The following is a 12,727-nucleotide window of genomic DNA, read 5'->3' as shown; positions in this document are numbered from 1 at the left end:
GGCCAATTACTGCCCCATCAGTCTACTCTTGCTCATCAGTAAAGTAATGGAAGGGCTCGTCATCAGTGCTATCAAGTGGCACTTGCTTAGCAATAGCCTGCTCACTGATGCCCAGTTTGGGTTCCGCCAGGACCACTCAGCTCCTGACCTCATTACAGCCTTGGTTCAAACATGGATAAAAGAGTTCAACTCCTGAGGTGAGGTGAGAGTGACTGCCCTGGACATCAAGGCAGCATTTGACCAAGTGTGGCATCAAGAAGCCCTAGCAAAACTGTGAAGTCAATGGGAATCAGGGGGAAAACTCTCTGCTTGTTGGAGTCATACCTAGCACAAAAGAAGGTTGTTGTGGTTGTTGGAGGTCAGTCCTCTCAGCTCCAGGACATCACTGCAGGAGTTCCTCAGGGTAGTGTCCTAGGTCCAAGTATCTTCAGCTGCTTCATCAATGACCTTCCTTCCATCATAAGGTCAAAAGTGGGGATGCTTGCTGATGATTGCACAATGTTCAGCACCATTTGCGACTCCTCAGATACTGAAGCAGTCCATGTCCAAATGCAGCATGACCGGGACAATATCGAGGCTTGGGCTGACAATTGGCAAGTAACATTTGTGTCACACAAGTGTCAGGCAATGACCGTCTCTAACAAGAGCGAATCCAATCATCGCCCCTTGATGTTCAATGGCATTACCGTCACTGAATCCCCCACTATCAACATCCTGGGGGTTACCATTGACCAGAAACTGAACTGGACTAACCATATAAATACTGTGGCTACAAGAGCAAGTCAGAGGCTAGGAATCGTGCGACGAGTAACTCACCTCTTGATTCCCCAAAGCCTGTCTACCATCTACAAGGCACAAGTCAGGAGTGTGCTGGAATACAAAAACAAAAATAGCTGGAAAACTCAGCAGGTCTGACAGCATCTGTGGAGAGGAAGACAGAGTTAATGTTTCAAGTCTGTATGACTCTTTATCAGAGCTTCATTTCTCTTTAGTTCTGATGAAGAGTTATACGGACTAGAAACGTTAACTCTCTGTCTTCCTCTCCACAGATGCTGTCAGACCTGCTGAGTTTTTCCAGCTATTTTTGTTTTTGTTTCAGATTTCCAGCATCTGCAGTATTTTGCTTTTATCTTAGTTTGATGGAATACTCCCCACTTGCCTGGATGAGTGCCCCTCTTGCAACACTCAAGAAGCTGGACACCGTCCAGTACAAAGCAGTCAGCTTGATTGGCACCACATCCATAAACACTCACTCCCTCCACCACTGATGCACAGTGGCAGCAGTGTGTACCATCTACAAGATGCACTGCTGGAATTCACCAAAGCTCCTTAGACAGCACCTTCCAAACCCACGACCACCACCACCACCTGGAAGTTCCCCTCCAGTCACTCACCATCCTGACTTGGAAATATATCGCCCTTCCTTCACTGTTGCTGGGTTAAAATCCTGGAACTCCCTTCCTAAGAGCACTGTGGGTGTACTTACACCTCATGGACTGCAGCGGTTCAAGAAGGCAGCTCATCACCACCTTCTCAAGGGCAACTAGAGATGGGCAATAAATGCTGGCTCAGCCAGCGAAGCCCACATCTTGTGAATGAATAAAAGAAAAATGATAAGCCCAGCAACTTCAGGCCAGTTGGTTTAACTTTGGTTTTGGGGAAGCTTCTAGAAATGATAATTTGGGACAAAATTAATAGTCACTTGGGCAAATGTGGGCTAATTAGGGAAAACCAGCATGAATGTGTTGAGCAGAAATTGTGTTTAACTAACTTGTTGGAGATTTTTAATGAGGTAACAGGAGAGGGTTGAGGGTAATGCTGTTAATGTGGTGTACATGGACTTTCCAAAGGCATTTGATACAGTGCCACAAAACAGACTTGTGAGCAATGTTAGAGCTCATGGAATAAAAGGGACAGTAACAACATGGATACAAAATTGATTAAGTGACAAGAAAAACAGTAATGGTTAATGGCTGTTTTTCAGACTGGAGGGAGGTTTGTAGTAGTGTTCCTCAGGGGTTAGTGTTGGGACTCTTGCTCTTTCTCATTTTATATTAATGACCTAGACCTTGGTATACAGGGCACAATTTTAAAATCTGCGGATGATATGAAACTAGGAAGCATTTTGAAGGGCGAGGAGGATTGCATAGAACTTCAAAAGTACAAGTTTGTGGAATGGGAGAAAGTGGCTGATGAAATTTAATGCAGAGAATTGTCTGATTCTTTTGCTAGGAAGAATGTGGGGAGACAATATAAAATAAAGGATACAATTCTAAAGGGGTTGTAGGAGTTAAGGGACTGGGATGTATGTGTGTATCGATCATTAAAAGTGACAGGACAAGTTGAGAGGGTGGTCAATAAAGCATACAGCTTTATAGGGGCATAGCGTACTAAAAGTTATGTTGAATTTAAATGGAATATTGGTTTGGTCTTAACTGGAGCATTGCATCCAATTCTGGGCACCACACTTTAGGAAAAATGTGAAGGCATTAGGGAGAGTGTAGAAAAAATTCATGAAAATGGTCCCAGAGATAAGGAACTTCAGGTACGTAGATAGATTGGAGAAGTTGGGATTGTTTTCCTTGGAGAAGGGGAAGTTAAGAGGTATTCAAAATCATGAGGTGTCTGGACAGAGTAGATAGGCAAAAAATGTTCCTATTAGTGGAATGATTGTGGACAAGTGGACACAGATCTAAGGTAATTGGCAGAAGAAACAATGGCAAAATGAGGAAAAGCTTTTGAAACTGTTTAGGAACTTGAATACACTGCCTAAGAATGTGGTGGAGGCAGGTTCAATCGAAGCATTCAAGAGGGAATTGAACTGTTTTCTGAAAAAATAATGTGTAGGGCTACAGGGAGAAGGCAGAGGAGTGGCACAGGTAAATTTCTCCTAAGAAGAACTGGTGCAGGCAGCCGAATGGCATCCTGTGCTGTAACAATTTTATAATTTTGTACTTTGATAGAGTAAGTGTAAAGAAGGTGTTTCTACTTGCAGGCTAGACCAGACTTGGAGACCAGAAATATACAATAATTGCCACTAAATCCAGTGGGGCCTTCAGGAGAAATATCTTTGTCCAGAAACTGATTACAATGTGGAACTTGCTATCATAATGAGTCATTGAGGCGATGAGCATAGATGCATTTAAGCAATAAACACATGAACGAGAAAGAAATAGAAGGTTATGTTGATGGGATTAGATGAAGAAAAGTGGGAGGAGGCTCATGTGGAGCATAAGCACTGCTTTCAACCTCTTGGACCGAATGACCTGGTTCTGTGCTGTAAGTATGATGTAAAATTATGCAAAATCTGCAGAAACCCAAGAAAAATGGCCAAATTTGTGTTTCTCTGGGGTTTTCATAGATCTTCTCATAGATAGAACAGACAATTGGCTGGAGTCTTAATGGAAATTCAACTCCAAAACCTGTAACCTCTTGAGTGTCTTTGCCAAGCACACTTTGAGGCCTGTTGTCAAGCAGACTTCAGAACGGGTGACATGAACCTCTCCCCTCTCTGTTTGACCGTTTCCCTTAGTTTCTGGAAAGTTCCCTTAATCCACGACCAGCAGTAAAGACTGTTCCGATGATTCTTCCCCTTTGGCCATGCCAGCACAAATCTCCCGAAATCCGTAGACGGCTGTGGGATGGGTTTCTTTAACAGAGACTGCTTACCTCCTGCATCTGTGGAACTTCACAAAGCCAAGCAGCCACTTTTCTCTGCTGACCACACAAAAATGCTGTCTGACATTTGTTGATTTGAAGGGAAGCCTGTAAGCTGATCTCAAAAATAGCTTCAGAAACGAAAGACTCAGTTCTAAAACATAACAATCTTATGAACTTCATAATTGTAAGATGTGCCATTTTTGAATTGGTTAGTTATTAAGTTTACAAGTTGGCTGTTGTTGAGCATTGTTATTGTGGAGGGAGAGAAATGAGGAAGATAGATCCTCATGCCATCAATTGTTGAGTTGTTAAGATTGTTGTAATGAAGATCCAGATAAGTATTCTGTAGTTTGTTTTTGTTGTTTGATGTTTACTTATTTTTCTGGAGTTCTGGTTTGCCAGAATGTGAATGATGTGTATCAAGATTTTTTTCTTTCATTAAGTTTTTTTTTGAGGTTTTAAATTTGACAATTAATTTTCAGTTTTGGAGCAAACTTTAGTTACAGCGCAACTGACTTTAATGCAAATCGTTTTTGTACAACTTTTAGTTTATTGTTTTAACCATTATCATTTGTGAATATACTTATAAAGTAGAGAAGAAATTTGTTTGTTTTAATCTTTTACCTCTTGGGAGCTGGGTTCAAAAGTGGCCCGAGTTAGGATGATAGGTTATGAAGAATCCAAATAGATGGTTTTGATCAGCAAAATACTCTGAGTGAATTCAAAGTGCTTATTAATTACTCCAAAAATAATTTTAAAACTATAGATTTGTTATGAAGTGTATTCTGATATTTTGCTATTGTGTAATAGGAGTAGATTGGATAACAGTTTTTCAAAAAACTATTCTTTGGGAGTTGCTGGCCATGCCAATATTTGTTGCCCCTCCCTAATTGCCCTTGAACTGAGTGGCCTGCAGGCCATTTCAGAGGTCAGTTAAGCGTCAACCACATTGCTGTAGATCTGGAGTCACATGTAGACCAGACCGGATAAGGATGACAGACTTTCTTCTCTAGAGGACTCTAATGAACCAGATGGTTTTTTATGACAATGATAGCTTCATGGTTACCATTACTGAGCCTAGCTTTCAATTCTAGATTATTATTAAATAAATTCAAAATCTACCACTTGCCATGGTGGGATTTGAACCCTTTTCCCCAGAATATTAGCCTGGGCCTCTTTTCCCCTGATTGTATTTATTAAAGTTATAAATATTATACTGGTTATGGAAAAGTATGCTGATTATCTTTCGTTAAAGCACCCACTCAGTATTTGTACTGGTCCAGTAACTTTATCCCACTTGATTAATATTTATGTACTCATTTCCTTTCTCTTATTATATGTACCACAAACAAATCAATTTGTAATTAATTGTTATTTTATTTGTTATATAGCTTTATGCCAGTTCTTACAGGCTTCTAAAGGCAGAGATGGTGCTGGCCGTGTCAGTTCAAGTACAGACGAAGGTAAAATCCCTTCTGATGGTCCTATGTCAAGCTTATGACTTTAGTGACCTTTTGATCTTTTAACTTTCCAGCTCCTTCTTTTCACAGCAATGCTGCTTAGCAGGTGACGGGACTTCCAGATTGTATTTTAGGCTCCTCGCCTGGATACAGCTCTTGGAATAGCCTTTAAAATTTTTTTTTCATGTGGTGATTTCGGAAAGCTCTTCCTCCTTCTGAAAAGATGTCTCTCTCTTTTCTCTTTACCTAATGCAAAAAAGCACAGCAAGCTTTTAGAAGTGATTTTGTTGAATACAGACTGTCGTTAACAGTGCTTGTAGATTTCTCTTAATCACTCCTGTACAGTACAATAATGGCTAACAGTACCATTTTCAATTGGGGATAAACATTTTAATAACATTAAATATTGACATTACTGTTTACTTGTTGACCTATTGGAATTTTAAAGGAATAGTGTAAAAAAAAACAATTGGCTTCTGTTCAAAATACAAATATCAGATTTGTAAAAGAGTAAATACTTTCTGATTTGTAATGCATACATATTTACATAAAATTATGACTCTTAAAAGTTGTGCAAGGATCTTTATAGAGCCTTTTTTCCTAATTAAAGCAACCGAAAAAAGATTGAAACTGCACTATTTTTAACTTGAAATTATGGAAATGAGTACAGTGCTTTTTAAAGCTTTGTTATGCACATTTAAAGCTTTATAAAATTTGGCCTTAAATAATACTTTACTGTGTTTGTTGTGTAAGAATCTTTGCGCATCCTTGACCACTTTTATAACCAGTACTTTATGAATTCTGACTTTCCCTTTTGTAGGGTGACTTACTGTGATTCAGTCTATTCTTTCTTGGATTTTGGTCACTGCTGTATTGTTGTGTTTGTGTCCAGGATGGAAATGTTTTATCAGTCCATATGTTTGTTTTCTTTGTTTCAGGTGAAAACTATGAGCAGAGTCCATTGCGAAGAACTTTTAAATCTAAAGTATTGGCTCACTATCCAGAGAATGTGGAATGGAACCCTTTTGACCAGGATGCTGTTGGGATGGTTAGTATGCAGAGCATGTTCTGAGAAACTGGTCTAAGTCCAAACAAACAATTTCTGGAAAAGAAATAGATTTACTTGTTTTTACATTCAGACCCCTGGGTGGCAATCGTGGGACAAGTTCATGTGGTGAGATTCAGATCTGGGCCATACTTTGAGGTGAAAGTCAAGCTGAAGGCAGGTGCTTCCTCATGTGGAAAGGCAACAATTGTTTACCCCCCTTTTTCCCCTAATAGAAGCCTGAAAGGGAAGTCATTTATTATTGAAGTTGGGCAATAGGTATAGCCGAGGCGACGCAGATCAAGAGGAGAAGATAAATTAAATTACCCCACAGCATGTTGTTGTTAACATGATAATCAACACATGGGGGAGAAATTTCTCCCTGTCGGACAAGCTGGGCAGGAGCAGGCACAGGCGGGCGTACAGCCGATTGCCACCCATGATCGGCTGCTTGCTGCCATTTTGCGTGGGTGGGCCAATCAAGGCCCGCCCAGTGTGACATGCACCCGGAAGCGCTGAGCGCTCCCTGTGTAGGCGGGGGGAGGAGGGAGAATCGGGGTCTGCGCTCTTTCGCGCATGCACGTGAAGGAGCACAGAAATCTCCGAAGCATGGAGCTGCCTCAAGGAGATTACTTTGATGTTGAAAAATTGCAATTAAAAAAAATTATTCAGACATGTCCCCATCATGTGACAGTGTCACGAGCTGAGACATGTCAATGAATTTTAATGAAAATTTTTATTTAAATTATAAAGCCTTCATGAAACCTCATCCCGCCCATGGATTAGGTTTCATGATAAATTCGAAGGCCTCCTGGGCTCTTTACCTGCCGGCCAACTTTCAGGTTGGACAGGCAGCCCTGTTAATTATTTCAAGTGGTTGTTAAATGGCCTTTATAGGCCTTAGACAGTTTGGTGGGCGCGCAGCTGACTCCGGTGTGTGCCCGGCGAACTGAAGATTGGAATGACGCACGTTAACATTGGGACGCATGCCCGATGTCACCGCGTGCCATGGTACGCATCGGCAAACAGGGCTCGCCCCCGCATGCTGACCAGAAGATTCAGGCTATGGAATGGGCATCAAGATAAAGTAGTGGATTTAAAAGTTTTTGAAATACTTTAAAAACAATCAGGCGCAGCAATGTAGGGAGACTAGAGTCTTTTACAGATGGACAAGTTATGACAGGCCAAGTGGTCTGCCTCATTTGGAAATACCTTCTGAAGTTGTGTTGGGTATACTCCAGCCCTTGTGTATATTAAATGCTGCCTTGTAACATCTCTTATAATTCCTTCCATTAACTTGCTTATCACTGAGGTTAGATTCATTGATGTACTGACTCAACAGCATATTGGAACACCATAGAGTGGTGGACCAGTAGTTCAAAAAAGCTTCTCTTAGCCATGCTCTATAAATACTTCTGGAAAAGCCTGATATCGGAAGGTTAAACATGAGGGGACAGAATAGGATAATATAGCTTAAAACAAAAAGCATGTGTTATGGCACAGCTGATGGCAAATGCCGAGATGCCCAAATTCCATTGGGAAACCTGAAACAGCTGCCAAAACGGTTTTGCAATTTGTGTAGTATGAGGAGAGGTTCTGAAATCAGGAAGTGATGTCCCCGACCACTTGTGATGACTTTATAGTAAAGTAAACTTTATTAAAAGCGTAAAGAAAAAACACAATTACACTTAGACACAAGAATGGCTTTACACTTTAAAACAGTTCCTCAGGATCTTAGCTTAACTATACTCAGAGCTAACCTTCCTCTTTTGTGTTCAGCAACTATCCTCATAGATTTTCAAACTCTTTAGAATTCCAGCAATTTTTACGACACAGTACCTTTTTTCCTTGGGGTGGCCTCTGAGGCTGACAGCAACTATTAGGTCTTCAGAACAAAAACAGAATTACCTGGAAAAACTCAGCAGGTCTGGCAGCATCGGTGGAGAAGAAAAGAGTTGACGTTTCGAGTCCTCATGACCCTTTGACAGAACAGGGTTATTAGGTCTTCAGGCCTGGCCTTGTTCACACAGTCTTGGAGTTCTGACTAGCGGTCCTTTGGGAGATCTAAGCAGCTACCCTGCTGACTTCTGGGAAATGTGACCAGCCAAGTCCACCTAGGCATCAGTATTCCCTTAAATGCATCCCTTCCCTCTAATCTCTCCATTGTCTCAACCAGTCTCATTAGGAATGCATTCTTCCTCGACTTGATTAGACTTTACTTTAGATCTTAGACTTGTAAAAGCAAACTTACCCTTTCTTTACCTTATACCTTTTACAACCTGCGTATATCCCTTTTAACTAAAACAACTCAATTCAAAAGCGCTCCTGTTATTGCTTTATCTAAAACTCTGATTGAAGTTCCTCTTGGTTCGTTAACATATCAAAACCACTTCTTACTGTTGACTTTAGACCCTTGCTGCCACTCTAGCTCTTAATCCAATTACAGCCTGACTTCTAGTAGATTAAAAAAAATGACAGGGTTATAAACAGAAGAAAAATATTACAATTTCTTGTTTACTTAACACAAGCTTCTTGCAGCTACTACGTAGGAATACATCCTCCTTGTGAAATGTACAATGGGCTTGATTGTGGTGCCCTCTGGCTGAAGGGAATAGATGTTTTGATATCTTGTGGCTCATGAAAGAATTGAAAAGGCCAGAAGAAAATTAAGATAGCACCTAAACATGGGAGAAGAACTAAGATTATAAAGCAATAACTATCCAGCAGTTTCATTTCGTTTAGTCCTTCACATAGTTGTGGACATTTCAGATTCAGTATACAATAAACTCCTGTTAATATAGTCTTTTGTCCAAAGTATTTGCCAGTAATTAAATTAAACAATTTAAATGAAACATCATGGGAGGCAGTTTGTATTTTTTTTAAAAAAAACGAATTAACAGGCAATTCAAATGAAATGATTTGAATTGTAAGTAGAATGAGTTCAAATTTCTTTTCCCACTTGGTTAAGTAATTTTCTTCAAAAAAAAAGTTGATTTCTCAATGACTCTCTTGAGATATAAGCAATCTTGCTACTATCCTAATTGAATACCTTCTTGAGTCAGATGAGATCTTATTGGACAGTTTATCTCATTTTGGAATTTGTTTGTCAAAACACTGGCCTAGATTTTGTGGTCAATAGCAAATGACTGGGGCTTGCCATTCACTACGCTTACAACTGCACACAGACTTTTTGTAGCCATTTGAATAGCAACTTGCTGTAGTTGGGCAGCTGATTCAGCCCAGCATCCTCTACAAGGGTCTATGGTGAATGTGAGTTGATGGTCAGAAGGGGTGAGGGTGTGAAACTGATTGCACAGGTGATGTGGGATGGAGGATGGGGCTGGGGAAGAATGGGAAGCCAATTGCATTGGTCTAGGATGTTCTCGATTGTGGGGGTGGGGTTGTAAGTAGGGGAGAGTGAGGAGCCACTTGTGTAGCTGGGTGGTGGTTCCAATCACCGAAGAGGCAGGGTGGGGATTGCCTGCCTTTGTTCCACCTACATTAAAACAGCATGTGAGTGGGTTGGATTCCTGTTCCAGTTTTAAAAATATTTTAACCTCTGATCCAAAACTAACCCACCCGTTTTCACAAGTTAAGATTCTGACCACAAAGTGTAAACCAGAAGGTGTAAATTAATTTATTGTAAAATCATGTATAAAAAGCACAGTAATGGAAGAAAAAAGAGGGAGATAAAAAGACAGAAACTTGAAAAAAATGTTTAATTTAAAAAAAAACTCCCAACAATTTTTCCAGATTTTTTCTGTTGAGAAACCAACAGGCTATTTTGGATCTAGTATTGTGCAGTGAGAAAGGGTTAATTAATAACCTTGTAGTAAAGGAGCTTCTAGGAAGAGTGACCATAATATGATAGAATTTATTATTGAGTTCGGAAGTGATTTAGTTAAATACAAAACTAGGGCAGAATTTTGTCCTTGGTGGGCTTGCAGGCCTCACCAGCTTGGCGGCAGGCGCACAGCCAACCCCCGCCATCGAAACGGGGCCCGCCGCCGTTTTGAGTGGGCGGGCCAATTAAGGCCTGCCCAGCAGCCTGCCCGACAGGAAGCGCTATGCGCTTCCTTTGCGGCAGTGGGGGGAGGGAATCCCCATCTGTCAAAGTGCGCTTTTTTTGAGACCAAATACTGTCTCAGGGAGAGTACTGACAGGTTAAAAAAACCCACCAAAAATAGAAAAATTTAAAAATTATTAACATGTCCCCCTCATGTGACAATGTCACACGAGATGGGACGTGTTAATAAAAAGGACATAAACTTTATTATACTTTTTAAAAACGGACATGAAACCTCATCCCACCAGTGGATGAAGTTTCATGCATTATCAGGAGCCCGCTGGGGCTCCATGCCTGCTCACCAGCCTTAAGGTTGGATGGGCAGGTCTTTAATTATCTTAATTAGCCTGTCAATGGCCTCAATTGGCGATTTCGCTGTCCACCCACCTTCCTCCTGACATCATCCCACGTCACTTTCCTGTCAGCGAGCGGGCCCTGCCCCCAGATCGCCAACAGGAATATTCAGCTGCTAGAGTTTTAAATCTAAACAAAGCAATGGTATGAAGACAAGTTAGCTAAGGTGGATTGGGAATCTATGTTGAAAGATATGACAGTGGACAAGCAATGACTGGCATTTAAAGAATTAATACGCAACTTGTAACAAATATATATTCCTTTATAAGGCACGAAAACCCCACAAAAAATGTGATCCAACTATGTCTAGCAAAAGGAGTTAAAGATAGTGTATTAGATCAGTGGAAGAGGCTTATAGTGTTGCCAAAAGAGTAGTAAGCCTAAGGATAGAGAGAATTTTAGGATTTAGCAACTGAGGACCAAGACATTGAAAAGGAAAGAGAATATGATTGGCAAGAGACATGAAAACAGATTGTAAACTTTTCTATAGGTATGGAAATAGGATGAGATCATTAAAAATAAACATGGACCCATTAGAAATATGGACAAGTGGAATTGTAATGCGGAATAAGCAAATGGCAGACGAATTACATTAATACCTTCATTTTTTCTTTACAGTAGAAAACACAAAATACATTTATGAAGTAATGAGTAACCAAGGGAAGAAATTTCCCCCCGTCGGGGGCGGGGGGGAAGAGAATGTCCAGGAGCGGGCGTGTGCGGGCGTGCATTCGGGGGCGCGCTGCCATTTTACGTGGGCTGGCCAATTAAGGCCCGCCCAGTGTGACGACCGCCAGGAAGTGCAATGCGCTCCCTGTGCGGGCGGGGGGCAGATTCCCTGAGCCAGGAGTGCGCCCTTTCACGCATGCTCGCGAAAGAGTGCACTCGCCTCCCTGAGGCTAAGTGCTGCCTCGGAGATCGATGCCAAATTTAAAAATAGTACATGCAGATAAATGAAATTTCCCTGACGTCCCCTCGTGTGACACTGTCACATGAGTTGGGAAGTGTCCATCACTTTTAAATAAACTTTTATTAAATTTTTAAAAACCTATATGAAACCTCATCCCGCCCGTGGATGATGTTTCGTGCTTTTTCTGAAACCTGCCAGGGTTCCTGGCCTGCCTGCCAACCCTAAGGTTAGACATGCAGGTCCATTAGCTAGTCTAATTACTTTTTAAATGGCCTCAATTGGCTGTTGACAGGTCGGCGGTGCACAGCTGATTCGGTTGAGCCCCTGCCATCCTGAAAATTAAAATGACGTGGGGTGAGGTTGGGACTTCCACCCGATGTCATCCCGCATCATTCTACGCGTTGGCGAGCAGGGGGCGGGGCCCGCTCGCCGACCTCAACATCTTGCCCCAAGGGTTCAGCTAGAATTTGGAACTTAAAGAAATCAGTGTTGGTAAAGAAATTGCCCTGGAGAAATTTATTGGATCAAGTGGAGGGTTGTCATATAAGGAAATATTGGACTGGTTAGGCTTGCAAACACTGGAGTTCAGAAGAATAAGAAGTGACTTGAATGAAACATATAAGGTCCTGAGGGGTCTTGACAGGGTGGTTTTGGAGAGGATGTTTCCTCCTGTAAGGTGTTGCCCATTTAAGATTGATGAGGAGAATTTTTTTTCTCTAAGGGTTGTGAGTCTTTGGAGCTCTCTTCCTCAAAAGATAGTGGGAGAAGAATCTTTGAATATTTTTTAAGGCAGAGCTTGATAGAACCTTGATAAGCAAGGGGTGAAAGATTATAGGGGGTATGTGGGAATGTGGAGTTGAGGTTACATTCAGTTCAGCCATTGTCTTATTGAATGACAGAGCAGCTTAAGGGGCTGAATGGCCTGTTTCTGCTCCTAATTCGTGTGTTTGTATGTTTGTGGCAACAAATCCCCCTGAACCTGACAACTTGCATCCTAGGGTTTTAGAAGAGGTAGCTGCAGAGATTGTGGATGTATTGATTTTTGATCTTCCAAACTTCCTTAAATTCTAGAACAGCTCCCAAGGATTGGAAGGTAGCATCATAACCCTACTATTTAAGAAAGACGAGAGAAAACTGAGAACTAGAGGCTAGTTAGCCTATGCAAAATGCTCAAAGCTATTATTATATGGACGTGGTTACAGGCACTTAGAAAATCATAATAGGATTAAGCA

The 12,727-nt window shown here is 41.3% G+C and overlaps 1 protein-coding gene across 5 annotated transcripts in view; it reads left to right on the top strand.

Moving 5' to 3' along the window:
- The window catches only part of LOC121283128 (DENN domain-containing protein 5A-like), a 337,338-nt gene that overhangs the window by 87,658 nt on the left and 236,953 nt on the right, over positions 1-12,727 (top strand). For 3 of the 5 annotated variants that reach the window (XM_041197267.1, XM_041197264.1, XM_041197269.1), the window contains exons 2-3: positions 5,052-5,123; positions 6,059-6,168. In XM_041197267.1, the coding sequence (XP_041053201.1) occupies positions 5,052-5,123; positions 6,059-6,168 (182 nt within the window). The remainder of the gene's footprint in view (positions 1-5,051; positions 5,124-6,058; positions 6,169-12,727) is intronic. The other 2 variants (XM_041197268.1, XM_041197266.1) reach the window with 1 other exon arrangement.

Source organism: Carcharodon carcharias, chromosome 10, assembly GCF_017639515.1.
Source record: "Carcharodon carcharias isolate sCarCar2 chromosome 10, sCarCar2.pri, whole genome shotgun sequence".
Classification (NCBI taxonomy): domain Eukaryota; kingdom Metazoa; phylum Chordata; class Chondrichthyes; order Lamniformes; family Lamnidae; genus Carcharodon; species Carcharodon carcharias.
This window is presented reverse-complemented; position numbering and strand designations above follow the sequence as displayed.